The sequence below is a fragment of the Ictalurus furcatus genome, chromosome 10 (genome assembly GCF_023375685.1).
Source record: "Ictalurus furcatus strain D&B chromosome 10, Billie_1.0, whole genome shotgun sequence".
NCBI lineage: Eukaryota > Metazoa > Chordata > Actinopteri > Siluriformes > Ictaluridae > Ictalurus > Ictalurus furcatus.
Genome location: NC_071264.1, coordinates 29,697,939 through 29,716,007, shown reverse-complemented (window position 1 = coordinate 29,716,007; position 18,069 = coordinate 29,697,939). Strand labels below are relative to the sequence as shown.

Sequence of the window (18,069 nt, the reverse complement as noted above, 5' to 3'; positions counted from 1 at the left end):
GTTACCCAAAGATCACGGTTCAGTTGATTCTCTATTTACATCATGTAAAATAATCAGCAGGTCAATCTCCTAAACTTCCCCGAAACTCGTGTTTTTGTGGCTAAATGACACCGGAATCACGGGATCTGCTGTTACTTTCTCTTGAAGAAGCGTCACTGTGCAGTTCATTCTGAAATCTGTTTATATTGTGTGAAAATAAAAAGTATACCTTAAACCCCGAAAGATCACTCAATGCACATTTCTTTTTACAAGGGTGCTAATATTTTGGGAGTCTACAGTATGAAAGGAAGAGTCTTAAGAGAAGGATAAGGGACAAGGGGCCTCAGAAGCAATGTCATGAAGGAAATGAAATATGATTGTGCTGCACAGTTTTATCCAGCAGGGGGCAGCAGAGGAGTTTCACATCTGCACACGCTGAGTCGATATTCAAGGCAGGAAATGGTGTGTGTGTCAAAGTGTGCGAGAGACCTAGAGAGCTTAAACAGATGACTGCGAATGACCCTGCACGTGTGAGCTGTAGTGTACAGTGTGATTATCCTGCCATTTTCAATATATTTATGGGGTATTTTATATTAAGCTGCATAATTTTGATGTAAAAACAAAACATTGGAAAATGTATATATATATATATATATATATATATATATATATATATATATATATATATATATATATATATTATGGAAAAAAAAGATTTAAATACAGTAGTACTTTGTGAAAGTGGATACTGTGAAATATTTTAAACAATAAATGTGTTTTCATAGAATCCTGCAAAATAACTGGATAAATATAAGCATCGGGTTATTTAATTACTTAATTTCTAAATAAAATGGTAAATTTAATTATTGGTCCTCCAGCCTCTACTACTGGGGGGCGGAGTCAAACCAAAAGACTAGGGGTGGATTCAGACCTGACCTGATCCAGCTTCTACTACTGGAGGGGGGGACAAGCTCCGCCCCCTGGACTTTTGGTTCCGCAGCGGCGTTCTAGTCTTCTCTGCTCATTTTGAGGACTTACCTTTTGCCTTTCCGGTTTTTTCGGTTCCCACATCTCTTACGGGTTCCGGCTCTGGAGAACCGGGTCCCTCTCCGACGCTCTCGTCCTCGTGGCTGTGCTGTCTGTCAGAATCGGCGATGGACGAGTTGGATACAGGGGAGGAGACGTCGGCATTTGACGGACAGCTCTGATCGGCTCTCAGTCTCTGAAGCTGGAGTTGGAGTTGCTCGTTCTCGGAGGCCAGTTCCTGCCTCTCCCTCCGCGACCCAGTCAGCTCTTTAGTGAGCGTGTCGAGGCGCTGACGGAGCTGTCGGACCTCGTCACGTGCTCGGTTCCTCTCGGCGCGCACCTTACTCCATTTCTCCCTCCAGTTGGCCGTGCAGTCGGACCACCAGCGCATCGTCTTCTCCATCTGCGCGGCGCGAGCTCTCGCTTCCTCCAGCTCGCGCAGACGCAGCTCCTCGCGGCTCTCCCAGTCCGCTCCCGAACCCATACCGTCACATCCCAGACCGGGGGACAGCAGCAGGGGGGGGCTGGCGCTGGGCGTGCCCACCGTGGGGCTCGGCGTGTGGGTCATGCTGTCTGGAGAGCGCACTCGGTCCGGACCCACGCCCAGACCGCACAGCAGACCCGATTTAGCCGCCTCGGCCATGTGAGGGCTGGGCGTGTGGTTCATGACTGAACCGATGATTAGTGCAAGGGCGGTAAAGCTAGCAGGCTAACGGGTCGGTTCTGACTCGGGACACGAGCCGAGTCGCCATGACCTCCTGTAGAGAAAGCAGAAAAAAGGGTCTTTTAATGGAGCTGGACCTTCTAGTTCACACACACCCGAGTTTAACACACACACACACACACCTCAAATATCCATAAACATATTCTGCATAACGAGACAGACAGGTCTGGTGTAAAAGATGCAGGAACGCACTCCGAACCTCCGAATATAAATCTGGGGAGTTAATTGTCCGTGTAGAGGCAGCAACATGCCGGACATGTGCTAGCAATCAGCAGGAAAAACTCCCATGATGCACTTTTCCTAAATAAACATTAAACCTGGACGTTTTCCTGTTAACTCCTTTTCTAACGGAACTACGACCAGACTCAATAAACGCCATAAAAGAAGGAAAAGACGCATCGCGGCATTTAAACACGCACTGAAGGTCTCTCTCTCTCTCGCACACACGCGAGCCCGGCCCGTCAGAGCTGCCGAGGCCCAGAGGAAGTTCCAGGGCGGTTCTGTGGCTTTTGCTCACAGTTACACAAAAGAACTCACATTGCAGGAAACTCAGAGAGAGAGAGAGAGAGAGAGAGAGACAGAGAGAGAGAGAGAGACTATAAACAAACAGCACACGTAAAAGCACGCACGCACGTGTGTAAACAATTCTAAAAGATTTTTTTTTTCACATGATACACAACACGATAAAACAAAATAACAAAACACAACAAGACGAAATGAGACAACAACAAGACAGGAAAACACAACACAACAACAGGATAAAATGAGACGACACCACAGAAGACACGCGCTGTCTGAAACGTGAAGGATCTGGAGAGGATCTGTACGGAGGATTAGTCTCAGATCCCTCACAATGTATTCTCCAACCTCATCAGGTGTTATAGGAGAAGACTCGGAGCCCCTTGTGCTAGAGCTGCACAATGAACCGAATATCGATCTCGATTGGGATTTTGACGGCCCACGATTACATGAACATGATCGACTGCGATATTGAAGTTTAAAGTTCGTCCTCCGCTCATAGAAAACGCCGCTGCAGATCAAATCAAGCGCTTCCTAAACTTACAGCCAATCACCATAGAGCGGCGCAGAGATGACGTCACCGTGTACGTCAAAACCCGGAAACGGGTTAGCATTTTAGCGCTTCCGGATCCATCCCAAACTCAATGGGTTTTTTTGGTTTATATATATATATATATATATATATATATATATATATATATATATATATATATATATATATATATATATATATATATAAACCTGTGTTGTGTTTGCAACTGTTTGATATCCATGAGAGCAGAGTATTTTTGTGAATTGTTTAACAAAAAGATCAAAAGGTTAAACAATAAGGACAATTTATCACAGCCTTCTTTGCTCATATTTAACAAGGGTGCCAATATTAGTAGAGGATGCTGTGTGTGTGTGTGTGTGTGTGTGTATATATATTACAAATACAAGTTCTGTAAGTCTTCACATCCTCTTTGCGGTATGTAAATGAGCTGTACCCGAGAGGAAAGAGGAAGCGTGTCTGCGTCTGATCGCCGTGGTTACCGACCGCACACTTCTCAGAAAAGAAAATCTCCTTCATGTTCCTTTTCTTCCAGAGACACCTTCATCTCATCACTGCCTCGAGAAACCACAAACTCCCTCAACGGCGTAGCGTGAAGTCGCGTCTTCAGTCTTCGTTTCATCACAACAATAACATCTTGCCTACGGGCACATTTATTCATTTATTCATTTATTCATTTATTCACTCGTTCATTCATCTCCCGTTATTATGAAACTTTGAGTTAGAACGATCCGATACGGAAACCCATCGGAGACTTATTCGGATAATAAAAATATACATTTTAACTAAAGCGCTCGCAAAAAAATAAATGAATAAAACAATAATAATCTCAAGGTGATAAAGCGGGTTTAATGCGGGTTTAATGCGGGAGTTCTTAAACACCACCATGTAGGAGGTTTATTTTAGGAAAGTGTGTCATCAAATAGATATTTCATCATTTTCGCGCGCGCACACACACACACACACACACACACACACACACACACACACACACAGCTGAACAGAGGGAAAAACCAACAACTACTCTTTATATTAATTGTTAGGATTATTTGAGATTTTATTATTATTATTATTATTATTATTATTATTATTGCTCTAAAATGTTTACACGTATGCAGATAGACCTTTCATACCGTGAAGAAAGAATAAATCGAACGTGATGGGAAAGCTGCCGGGAGGTTTTTTCAGTCGCAGGAGAAAGAGAGTGGAACAGAAGATTTAACACGACGGAAACAAAACACCATCACAACAACAACAACAACAACAACAACAGAAAACACTGTTACAGAAATATAAACCTGCCTTTTTGTAAACAGAGCCTCTCTCAGAAATGTGTCTGTTTAAATCCTCAGGTGTAGAAGCAAATGTTAGTTCAATTCATCATACTGTACACACACACACACACACACACCTGCCCTGAATACACCTGGTCACCATGGTAACCACAGCCAGCACCATTCCCTATTCCCTCCTGGTTCTATTAATAGCGTTATTGGAGTGTGCGAGCGTGTGCACGCGAGTGTGCGAGTGATTTGTTGAAAGATATTCCACTGAACAGTTTTGAATTTCCTAAGGCATGAAATCAAAGTGAAAATCACTTAATCCAATTATTCAATTAAACCCCATTCATTTACATATGCATATATTAGGGCTGCACAATGAATGGAATATCGATCGCGATTACGATTTTGACGGCCCACGATTAAATGAACATGATCGACTGCGGTATTGCCGTTTAAAGTCCGTCCTCCCCTCATAGAAAACTCCGCTGCAGATCAAATCAAGCGCTTCCTAAATTTGCAGCCAATCACCATAGAGCGGCGCAGGGATGACGTCATTCTGTAGTGCCAAAACCCGGAACCGGATTTTAGCATTTCAGCGCTCGAGCTGCCAGTTTCGCTGCGAGCTGCAGCGCTTGCGCGAGGGGAAATCATGACACTAGCGTGATGCTAAATGACACTACAGAGGTTGTCGGGGACATTAAACATCACCACGCCGAACAGGAAAAAACTCAGCAGATAAACTCAGGGCTCTACAGTGCGACCATTTTACTCGCGTTTGCAACTGAAAAGTATTTTGTGCGACTGTGAATAAATATTTATTCGCACCGGTGCGAGTGGACTGTTCGGAGTTGTATAATACAATCGGAATGAAAACTACAGGAAGTCCAAAATGGATCTACACCTCGCGACAGTTACTTTCACACTGCTTTTCATCTCCTCAGTCAACCGAACAAGTGTGGAAATACTGCAGAGAAGCCATTATGATGACGAGTGACACTGTACATCATCTGCTTCAACTTCCCGATCTCACAACCGCCATCTTTTGTCTTTAATTTATTTTATTCATTTTCATGTGATTCATTTACATGTGATTCCTTTTCATGTGATTCATTTACTGACAACCGCCATCTTTTGTCTTTAATTTATTTTATTCATTTTCATGTGATTCATTTACATGTGATTCCTTTTCATGTGATTCATTTACTGACAACCGCCATCTTTTGTCTTTAATTTATTTTATTCATTTTCATGTGATTCATTTACATGTGATTCCTTTTCATGTGATTCATTTACTGACAACCGCCATCTTTTATTGATCCCGCAAAATGACCTGAACATTCATTACTTCGCTATCTCCTTAGAAGGCTATTAGCCTTTTTCCTAATATGGATCATTTTTGTGTTAGTCTACTTTTAATTAGGACTATTGTTTAAGATATTGAAAAATAAATATTTTATGCTTGTTTATTTATCAATTAACCAACAGTATCTCTCATTGCTGTTATTTTAATTCAATTAACAGTGACCATGATCAGAGAGCTTACATTTAACTGTTTATGACAGAATTCCTGATTAAAGCTTAAATAAAAAAAGATTGGTATCTGGATCGGTTTCGGTCGTAAAAATCCTGATAGGTGCGTCCCTAATGAACACCATTAAACTAAAGCGCTCTGCATCTGACGGGTAAATGAACTCACCCAATCACATCCTATATGAGATTATTCAGATATCTACATAATATACACAGAGCGGTTCGAGAACTGACTCCAGCCCAGAACCATGACCGTGGAAAATGTCTAATAGTGTAGCTTTAAATATATTTAAGAGGAGCAGACTTCAAACACTGAACATTGATGTTTATTGTATTTGTTTACAAGGTGAACAGGTTCACGGTTGTTTTTTTGCATACAGTCTGTAAAATTAACTAAAATATTAAATTTAGTTTATCGGAAGGTAAATTAATGCGTCATGGCTCACACTATGTTCCTAAATTCTGTCATAATTGACCAGCTCAAGTTTTCTCATGCCTACTTGTGTGTTATATTGTGGCACATTAATGTTACCATCTCTAAAAATAAAATAAAATAAAATCTTCAACTGTGCTCCTAAGTTTTTGTAATTATTATTAAAGAATTATTATCTTGTGTCTCTCCTCCTGTAAACACTGTTATTGCCTTTTCTGCATTCGCCTGAATTGTTTTCATTTGGTTGCATATTGTTATATATGATGAATATTTTCATTTGGTTGATGGTATTTTTACTTATCCTATATTTTGGGTACTATTTTATTTATGTTTTGTTTCTACGAGATGATGCACTTTAAGGATCAGTCTAATTTGATGCAAAGATTTGAACATTAGCAGGAATGTAGCACAACACGGAGGTGAAAGCAGCGGTCTGTTTATTTAAATGTGAAAGTACAGTAAACATAAGTTGTCCCTAAAATCAATTAAATAATCGTGATAAATAATCGAGATCTCAATATCGATCAAAATAATCGGGATCATCATTTCGGCCGTAATCGTGCGGCCCTAGTGTACGTAGCACTTCATCATATAAATAACGATTATAATAATAATCATGAAAGAAAAACAACACACATTTAACTTTAAAAAGGGGGAGAAGGTGCTGAAGCGGCCCCAGGGCGCGGAAAACCTGCAAGATAAGACCATCAGGGAAATAATTCACCCCAGACTGAGCGGACAGAACGAAAGATGGAGGAGATAAGGCGATTGTACTTGGCCTCGTTAACAGAGAGAGTAGGGGAATATCGAATTCATGGAAACAGACCCGTCTGAGCTTCAGGAGACACGGAGGAGAGGGAGGAACAAGAGAGAACGCGTTAAGAAGAAGACGAGGAAGGTTTTTTAAAAAATTTAAAACAGATAAATAAATAAATAAGAAGTCGTCTCTCGTGTAAGACGGCCGTTCGCTCGGCCGTCCTCCGAATTCACGTCCTCACGTGATGTAAAACGTCCGTTAGCAATAATCTTCAGGAACGGCAGTGAACGCTGTAATGCGAGGTCTCGGCTTGGCCACGCCCCCACGTACTTATTTATTTATTTCCCGTCCTAGAAAGCCAGATTCCTGTCTAACTGTGAGACGGAGAGAGACACTCGTAAACCAGACACAGTTCGCCAAAAATGGTGGAAGTAACATCTGTTTTTTGGCTGAAATAAGCAACAACTAAAACAACAACCACCACCAACGATGTTTTTAAATCAGCCGTGTACGCTCAGAGACACCAGCGATCTCTGCGACTTCTTTCCAAGCTTTAGTTTTCTTCCTAACGCCTCTATACACATTTAACCATAATGAGAGGTCGTGTACGACCGAATAAGAGGAAACAACGTGTAGAAAAGATTTTCTTCTGTTTTTGTTGGAACTGACTGCAGGTAGGAACTAAAGTTGTGAGCGGGGAATGGAAGAAACGTCGCACCAGAGGCGCCATACCATACCAGATCAGACCATACCGGACCGGACCACCGGTCGATTCTTTACGGCGTCGGCTGAGAGTCGGGTTAGCTCGGTCTCACACACGTACTACGTCCGCTCGTTGCTGTGAGAATCTAACGTCTCAGGCAGCAAGCCGATTGGCTGGTTTTACAGGAGAGGCGGGACTTGTGCGATGCTGCTGTATATTTCGCATGGTTTTCCACAGCCTCTGCTTCAACTCACTCGGGATTTTCAGACCCACGTCTCGTCTTTCGCGTGCTGTACACACCCGTCTGATGGATCCCGACTGCAGCTGGAGGCCTCGGTGTCTGTGTTCGTGGTTAGCATGCAAGTTTCTGTTTACAAAATTGCCCATTTCTTGTGGATTGTTCAAAGTCAGAATTTAAATTTAATCCAGTTCTTATGCACTCAAGAGAGAGAGTGAGCACGAGAGAGAGAGGAGATACACACACAGAGTGAGACAGAGAGAGAGAGAGAGATAGATACAGAGAGAGACCGAGAGAGAGATACACAGAGAGACACAGACATAGAAAGAGACACACACACAGACAGAGACAGATAGAAAGAGAGAGAGCTATAGATATAAAGAGAGAACGATATATAGATAGAGACAGATACACAGAGAGAGAAAGAGACACAGAGAGAGAGAGACACACACACAGACAGACAGAGAGAGAGAGAGATATAGATATAAAGAGAGACAGATACACAGAGAGAGAAAGAGACACAGAGAGAGAGACACACACACACACACACACACACACACACACACACACACACACACACACAGACAGAGAGACAGACAGAGAGAGAGATATAGATATAAAGAGAGACAGATACACAGAGAGAGACACACACACACACACACAGACAGAGAGAGAGAGAGAATAAAGAATCAGAGAGCACGAGAGTTTGGTCTGAATTAGAAAATGTCTGGTTTGACTTTGTGACCTCGGGGTTTTTCCACTTGTCTCCCTCGCTCCTTCGCTTCCCAAATTTCTTACATCCGTCTTTCGTTATTTTGTTAACTTTCCTCGCGGACAAGCGAGCGCTGAAGAGTGGGCGGCCTTTCGAGAGGGGATTTACAACTTTGAAATGCTTTGGGAAGCTTCCAGAACAGAGTCCTGTTTGATGTTCAGTCTGAATCTGAGGAGACTGTTGGTTTAGATTTTGGGGTAGAAGTTGCAGGAACACTGTGTGTGTGATCGGGACAGCTCCCCCCCCCCCCCCCGGCTCCGGGTTTAATGACCTGATTAACCCAATTCTTCTTTAAAATATTACACAATTCATAACACAATTATGTGCATTAATACCGACTCCGATGCCGTTTTTCACCCCAGACACAGTACGGGTGCACGGGTTCGGTTCTGATCCCAAATGAGTAACGTACATATTAATCAGCTACAGGAAAACTGTTTACATTAGACATCCACCGATAACAGAGTTCACCCATATTTAAGTGTTTTTCCATAATTGGATATCGGTCTTGTATTAGCGGATCCACCGATAAACGCCGCCATCTTGTGGACCGCAACTGAAGCACCGCATCTGTTTTTTTGTTTATTTATTAGAATTATTCTTGCGTTATATTTGTTTACCTGATCGAAGCTTTTATTTTAATAATAATAATAAAAAAAATAAAGACACTTTAGTCCCTGTGAACGAGCTGTTACTATAGAAACCGTAACACATTAGAAGGAGCGCATTAACATATATAAACCTCTTTATTTATGTTACAGAAAATGAACCGAGTCCTCCTGACCAAACAATAAAACCGCGTCCGGCGTGTATGATCCACGTGACAGCCGTTCCCGAGTCGAATATTCGTCACGTCAAGGTCACGTCCTCTGGCTCTGCACTGAACAGTAGGTACACATCAATAGAAAGAGTCAAAACAGGGTTCTTCCGCCAGGATTGGTTTCAACGGAACCTCTTTAAAAGCCCCTAAACGTCTCGTGAGCCATGATTTGATTCTGAAATGAAGCAGCCAATAGCGTTCAAGATATGCCAAGCCACACCCCTACACGATCAAAACACACCTGATGGCAACTGAAATAAACATGAAGAGGTTTTTCCCCCAGTTTCACTTTAGCAAGACGACGTGTTCGAGGCGAGGTCGAGCGTCAGCGTCGTCGATGGTGACGGAGAGCCTCAGGGTCGTCACCGGGAGACATCAGACACGTCTGAGCGGGAGCTGCAATGACATTACTGATGGAGACGGGGTATAAACATGGGAATCACGTCCTCAATCGTTCCGACATCGAACGAGTCGCCACGAATCGGTAAAAAAAACAAAAACAAACAAACAAAAAAAACACTCCTCCGAAAAACCGCCAACTTGCAAACTCCGCCCACTCACACATGAATAAACTCCAAACACTTATTCTCAGTTGGAAAAGGGAATGTGTGTGAAGACGTGCATTAAAAAACCCCCCCAGAAACAACAACAAACACCGACCAGCCATGTTTACTGCTAATGAGCTGCTCTAGTAAGACACGCCCCCATGGGTGGGGCATATCCGTTCTAGGGAATATTTAACTGGACGAACGCAAGGCGAGTGCAAGTTGAGTCACCAAGATTTTTAATCGTTTTTCCCAGAAGTATAAAAAGGAGGAATACAAAAAGCTCTTTAAACTAAAGGGTGTATGGTCCGGCTCAGAAAAGTCCAGACCTCCAAATCCTTTAATGCATCGTTCCTCAGAAGCCCTGGTTCTCCTCTGGGCAGATGGTACGAGGCCTCTAATAACCGCTCGCACACTGCATGCTCCGGTTCCTCCCTCCTAAAACCGCAGGCCGCTGCTCTGGCACATCTGGCAAACTGCTTACGGGTCCAGGACGTGGAGAAACTGGCCCAGAGAAACAAAGGCAGAGGAGTTCCTGATGATGAAGTGCCTCAGATCCTCCGAACGGCTTCTCCTCAGAGGACAAAAAAAATAAAATACGGATGACGTAAACCATCTCCAGAGCGAGAACTCGATGGGGAGGGGTAAATGGGGGGGCGGAGGGTTCTGCAGTGACCCCTGAGAACACTTTCCGCCGACGCTTTAATCCTCGTTCCGTCCGACTTCCTTCCTGCGGTTTCCTCAGCACGACGCCGCAAATCCCCAACAGCGATTACACACCAAGACTTCTCTAGGAATTCAGTCCAACTGCACATTCTGAATGGACTCCTTTGATATAAATAAATACGCCCCTAAACCAAGCAATACATCTAAAAAGCTCCATTTTTACGTGGAATCGGAAACCGGGCCCAGGCCCGCGACCAGCGCCGTTTATCGCCCGGTCCTGAATGACATCCATCCCCACGAAATGTCCTCCAAATGTAGACTATTTATTTTTCCATACAAAAAGGCCTCCAAATGGAACGCCTTTCATCGTTAGAACATGAAACAAATCCTTTTAACCGAGGCAAAAGTAATGGCGCCGTCTCATGTGCTCTTGACGTTGTTCTGGGTGTGTTTGATATTTAAAATAAATAAATAAATAAAAAATCATACACACACGGTCACACACACACACACACACACACACACACACACACGGATGCAGCCACGGATGGAGTCTCTGACTACAATCGAAAAAACTAAACAAAATAAGATGTTTTCTTTAACAAGAGTATAATTATGGCTGGGCAATATAATCGATATCGTGATAAAAGATTACACGATACACTTTCCTGAGATATCGTTGGTATGGTAATGTGTTTTTTAAACGTTTTTAATAATTACAAATTAAAACGGTACTGAACGAATGTCGTTTGTTCGACGTAATAAAAAAAAAATAAATCTCCTTCGTCTTTGCAGGCATCGAAGAAAAGCACATCATTGAACGTTTCCAGCACGTAACGATCACCACGTGAACTCCACAGTTCGGTAATCACGTGATGGGAGATCGCTCCAGCGGAGGTTTATAGCGGAAAACGGCTAAACCCTTTAAAACCCACAAACCGTACATTATGAAAGGCGAACTACTCATTTAAAGATTAAACCAAACGTTATTATTCTACTCGAACGTAAATCTCGGTTAAGCTTTAGAACCCACTGAGATTTGGACCGGAGAGAAACACACCCGCCAAAAAAAAAAAAAAAAAAAAAAAAAACGTGCAGGAACCAACGACACATCTGGCAACCCAGACGTGACCCAGGGCGTCCTGAGAACATTCGCTAATTTGCATACAACCAAAGAAATGAACAAAACAAAAATAATCATGCACGGGAGATTTCCTTTAAGCATTTCAGAAGTGAGGAAAAGGAGATCGTGACTAATTTGCATAGAATATAATTATAAATAAATAAATACATACATAAATCCGCACATGCACTTCCCTTTAAAGCCGTCTCTCGTCGACGAAATGCTGAAAATCTGTCTGGAAAAGAGAAAGCGTTCAGTCGAGTGTTTCAAATCGCAGATCTCGTGCAGGAACGTATTAAAAATCTATAAATATGTATGAATATGCAAATTCAGAAAACGGCCCTTCCTGCCATGACTAACAGGCTAATCTCGCTACGACAAGCTAACGTAGTTCACGTGACGGCTTGCTAATGAACCCGCGTCAATCTCCTCACGTTTCGTCGGATATGGCAACGTTACCATGGCAACCGCTATCCGTTCAGGGATGCTGTGAGCTTAGGTGGAGCCGATACCGAGGTTGCCGAGTTGCCATTATCGTCTCGGTCATGAGGAGTTCCTTTCATTTACTCATCGACATGGCGACCGAGTTCACACGTAGCTCCACCCGCACCCCCCAGATCAGTTTTACGCAGTTTAAACGAACAGCGTTTGACCTGTTAAGGTTCACAGCGACGTTAATGACGACGAGATAAATACGATCAGGTCTGATTAATATAAATAATGATTTAAATATTCACCGCCGTTATACATAATCGTCAGGTCAAGAAAAATTCAGCTTCAGTGCTTTAAGAGCACTTAAAATGGCCAACTGAATAAAATCTGACCGCAGCGCAACCCGACACCCCGACACCGCTACGCCCCGATGCCGCTTCGCCCCGACGCCCACGTTTCACTTCCTCCACACCATTAATCGATCATTTACCGCTGACGAGATCTACAGTCACGGATTTAAACCCATCAGCTGCTGACGTCCGAGTCGTGAACAATGACGTGCTCTTTAACCGTTTACATCCCTCAAAACCGTCTCGCAGGCTAATTTATTATTATTATTATTATTATTATTATTATTAATTATTATTATTATTATTATTATTATAAATGTTTAATTAAAGCTTTTATCATCAGGGTTTGGATCAGTGTTCCAAACAAACTATATTTACACAATAAAATAAATAAGCTGCTAATTATTATTTTTGTATATACAATATTATATCGCACCGCCCGGCCTTACACAACTCACACCACGTCTCCACCCGCCATAATTATTCCACTAAACACACGAGGACAGAAGGAAACTAGATCTCAATATCCTGCTGAACACACACACACACACACACACACACACACACACAGAGACAGAGAGGTGAAGAGATGGGTGTAGAGGTGTGGAATGAGTAACACTAGTGGAGGCACGCTGACGAATTCACACAAACTACAGCACTAGAGAACAATCCTAGAAACCAATTAACAGCTGATCTCTGGACTCTGATTGGTCAGGAGGTGTTGATTAGCTTTCTAGAACAGCAGCGCAGCCGGCATTGGGAACTGTTGGACGTCTGCCCGTCGAGCTCTTCGGCCCGTGTCCATGTTTGTGTTAACCCTGTGATTTAGATCCAGATGAAGATGGAGGGAATGTGAAGATATGAAAAAAAGGAAGGAGAAGAGGAAATAAAGAGCACTTCTTACTGTCTGAAACACGCCTAACACCACCGCTCCGCTGTCAGAGATCCTCAACATCACCCGGGTTATCCTTCAAGATCACACAGTCCTCCCGCAGGGGAGCAGACAGCGTCGCCATGGCGACGTGATATTTTCGAGGCGAAGAAGGAAAGAAAGAAAAACCAGGACCGTCTGAATTCGGTGGCTCGTTCACCCGTCTGGCTTTTTCTCCCCCACGCTCAATACCAGACCAGAGCTTGTTCAGGGGGAAAAAACAAACCTTGACAAGTTAAAGAGAAAGAAGATGGAGAGAGACAGAGAGAAAGACAGAGACAGCGCGGCAGAGAGACAGAGAAAGAAAGACAGACAGAGACAGCGCGAGAGAGAAAGAAAGAGAGAGAGACAGACAGCGCGAGAGAAAGAACAAGAGGCAGACGGCGTGTGAGAGAAAGAAAGAGACAGAGAGACTAGTGAGAGAAAGAAAGAGAGAGACAGCGCGACAGAGAGAAAGAGATAGAGACAGCGTAAGAAAGAGAGAGAGACAGCACGAGAGAGAGAGACAGTGAGAGAGACAGCACGAGAGAAAGAGAAGAGAGAAAGAGGACAGAGACAGCGCGAGAGAGAGACAGACAGTGAGAGAGACAGCACGAGAGAAAGAGAAGAGAGACAGAGGACAGAGACAGCGCGAGAGAGAGACAGACAGTGCGACAGAAAGAAAGAAAGAGCGAGCGACAGAGGGAGCGGATATGAAGAGCTGAGAGGTAATGAAGAAAAGACGGTGGGGAAAGTAAATCACAGTCGGCGTGACGATCTCGGGTTCTCGATGCGGACGATATCAGCGACGTGTCTGATTAAAAAAAGAAAATCCGCTAACGATAGACCCGTGATTAAACAAAATGACCGCATACACCAGCGTTTACATCATCGATCATCTCCGTGTGATGCGCGCAGCAGTTTCTCTCCGTTACCACGTGTCGTTTACATCTCGCCAACATTTCTATATATATATAAAAAAAAAAACAACAACAATGACGTATTTCAGTCACGTTGACTTTACAGTCTCAGGTTAACGCCAGCATCGACTCGTCCCTCCCCGACATCACCGCATCGATTCAGAGAGAAGGAAGTAAACAAAAAACAATTTGTCCTGAACCCGATTATTATTATTATTATGATGATGTACTGAACATTAAATATGCGCAAGACGTATTTAGCTTGTTCTAAAGACTCGTCCAGCTCTGCGTACATCTACGATCTCAAACCTCCCTGTTCGCCCGATTTAAAACGGTATCGGAGTAAATCTATGGGACGCTAACAGGAAACACACCTCCCCACATCCTCCCTCTCTCCGTTCGGTATCGCCTCCCTCGGGCACACCATTTCCACCACAAACTCTGCGACCCATATCTCCGTATCCGACAACATGTCCAAACCCACGCCGATGTCACAGACAGCGAAGACGTCCGGCAAAAAGCCGCAGGAGGAAGTAGACACGCATGGGGTTCCCGAAGGACTCGGAGAGATGAAACAATACCGCGAGGAAGAAGACAAAGAGAAGAGAAAACCAAAACCATGACATCTGTGGGCGACCTGACGGATCCAGATGTGGAGGATCAGAACATTCTTTCCCGTTGGGGGATTAAATTTTTTTTTAAAAACCTGAAGGAAAGAAAAAGTAAAAACGGCCATATTTATCTCGAAAGGTTATTCGCAGGCAGTTGAGGCGTAAGGTATATTTAGAAAGAAAACCAATAATCAAGGAACTGACTGTGAACCAAAAACCTCCTCAGGAACCTCCTCAGATATTTAGAGAAAGTTTTGTTTTCACACATGTGTTTCCGCACGTTTAGTCTGAGCGACAGCTAAAACGCGACGTGACCGGGTCCGAGAGCGTCCGAGTCTCGAGGTCGTCTCGGTTCGCTTCGGAGTGAGAAAGCGATTCGACTCTGAATCGACTCACCACAGGAAGTGAATCAGACATGCCATGTGTGTTGGAGAAAATAAATAAATAAATAAAACACACTAACTGTTTATAACTCGTTATTTGTATTAATTATTGAATCGTTTATCGAGTGCAGGCTCGGTGTTCTGATGGCTTTTGCGATTTTCACACACACGTTTGGTAAACTAATCCCATCTGACATCTGAACAGTACTGTACAGGTAAATCATCACACACACACCGACAAACACTTAATGTGCAATTCTGAGGGAATGAGAGTGTTTAAATCCCACCACGTGTGTGTACGCGCGCGCGCACACACACACACACACACATAACAGGCCTGCACTGTTTCACAGTTTTACAGCTGGGTATAAAAGAGGACACTGCGCCTGGAGGAAAACAGATGGTAGGATTTGGAGAAACCGAGCTCCTGTCATCCACCACCAGGTCTCACACACTCACACACACACACAAGGAAGTAAGCATTAATGTCTGCATGAAGAAAAGGAAATCTGAGGGGGAATCCTGCGCATGCGCGTTACCGATGAACTCCTACTCCTGCATGAGTAACGTTAACATGAAGTTCACTTTTATCACCAAAAACAACTAAATAAAGACCAACAAAAAAAAGTCGATTGTGAGTTTCTGAGCTGTGGAACACTTTTTTCCCCGAGGATCTAAGCTTAAAATGATGAGTAATACATGTACACAAACCTAAAAAGTGACACCTGAATTATTATAAAGTCCGTTTTTTTTTTTACCTCAGAAATCATTAGCTAGCGAGCTAACTAGCATCAGGTATTACAGCGCCTCCTCTCAATAATCCTTATCTTCCCTTCACAAAAACAAAGACATCCTGTTCCTGTCTAAACGCTAAAAGGTGATAAAAAAAGGACAATGGTTATTATTTTAGCGTGTAAATAAAATAAAGGAGTTTAGCAGGTTAGCATTCCCACAATGAAGCTGGTGATGAGCGGCTCTACACCGCTGCACAAGGCGAAAAACCACCACATAAAGACTCCCACAAGATTCGTTTGTAGACAGGAACATACCTGGGAATATATATAGTGGAGATATGATCTCGGGAATGGTGTTTTAATCGTTTAGTTGTCCTTTTCCCGCTGACTTCCAGCTTCCCGACTTTATCCAGTTGTTCTTCCTGCAGGAATTTTCTCATCACTGACTGAGACGCTGCTGGTGGAGGGGTGAAGGGGCGTGGCTTAAAAATAACGGGCGTGGTTTTAGATAAACGGGCGGAGTCGATGAATGGGCGGGGTTTATATAGGGGCGTGGTCGGCAAAACTTTGCTCTATTCAAAAACTTGTGTTCTACAGACAAACCTCGTTTACACACATTTAATTTAGTATATTTATCAGCTTCACTTAGGTCAGCTTTTTGCTTTTTTTGGACACTTACTGACCGTAGGTCATCTATTATTCGGCACAAAAGTATTGGCACCCCAAACATTGCACCAACACATTCATATTCAACTTTATTGTCACCATACATATACAGGAGTGTACATTAGAGATGCACCGATACGAAATTTCTCAATCGATACCAATTAACCGATTATCCAGCGTGATATCGTCCGATACCGATAACCGATACCGATAGTTCTGCCTTCTTTTAAATGAATAATAATTAATCCCACAATTCTGAAAGAAATGCAAAAAAAAAAACTTTATTCTCTCCATTTCAACAAGTTGTTTCACAGTAACTGGTCTCATGAACAGAACACACATTACTCACATTAACATGAACACATGAACTCAATTCTGAAGATTAAAGTAAGATTATTAACTTATTGAATGTTATTAATTCATATTAACATTGACTGAATTGTAAGAAACCTCCTGTTAGTCTCACATTCACTCACCACACACACAAGCATTTCTACTTCATCACTGAACATCAAACTGGAAATATATATAGGCCTAAAATAAACTTATTTATATATTAACATTAACTGGATACGCAACAACTAAGCAAAAATTAAGCAACAAACACACACTTACACTCAGAATGGAATTAGACAATTAGGGTCTGATTTTAAACACTGAACTGTTTGAATATTTTTATGCATTTGGTTCTTTGTTCAAAATGATAAATAATAAAATGATAAATAATGATTTGTTCAGAATGATGTGTGACATCCCAAAACAATTGACTTTCACTAATCTTTCACTCGAGACCAGAAAAAAAAAAAAAACGCGGTTTCCTAACATTTCTAACATTTAAAACAATAGAAGAGACTTTAATCTCAGGCGGTTTGGAACAGGAGGTGCTGGTGTCTCTGATGTATTCTTGTCTCGTTACTTCTCAGATCCAGTTTCTCATGAAAATACCATTCTCCGTCTAAAATGCACACAAATTAGTTTTTTTTTAAAAAAGGACAGAGGGCTCTCCAGGTCCAGGGTTGGCAACGGGGCGTTTCTTGAACTTTAAGGTGTGGGAGAGGCTCACACCTTAAACCCCGGAGGCTTCACTCTGGGTTTTTTCCCCCAACCTGTCTAAATACCATAAAATATTTTCATATTGCTGTCTACGTGATTTAACCTCGGCAAACCCTAATGAATAAATATCAGGATTAGCTGAGGTCTAAGAAGATCAGTGTGAAATTATCGAGTGAATTTATTGGGTTCCTCCAGTCTTCATGCTGGTTTCTGTCAGATGGTTACTTCACTCAGCTACACTCTGCTGCTTTTGTCTGTAATGCTCTAGTTCTTGTGTGCTGTGATACAGGGGATATCTGTAAATATAATCAAACCTGTAAGCATTTTGTTAGTGCGTTTTTT

General features: G+C 42.6%; 1 protein-coding gene across 1 annotated transcript in view; it reads right to left on the bottom strand.

Moving 5' to 3' along the window:
• ccdc102a (coiled-coil domain containing 102A) overlaps window positions 1–16,570 on the bottom strand; it is a 38,955-nt gene extending 22,385 nt beyond the window's left edge. The window contains 4 exon segments of the mRNA XM_053634668.1: window positions 1,018–1,035; window positions 1,037–1,763; window positions 11,841–11,903; window positions 16,324–16,570. Coding sequence (XP_053490643.1) covers window positions 1,018–1,035; window positions 1,037–1,672 — 654 coding nt within the window. The 5' untranslated portion in view covers window positions 1,673–1,763; window positions 11,841–11,903; window positions 16,324–16,570.
• Between the last annotated feature and the right edge of the window lie 1,499 nt (window positions 16,571–18,069).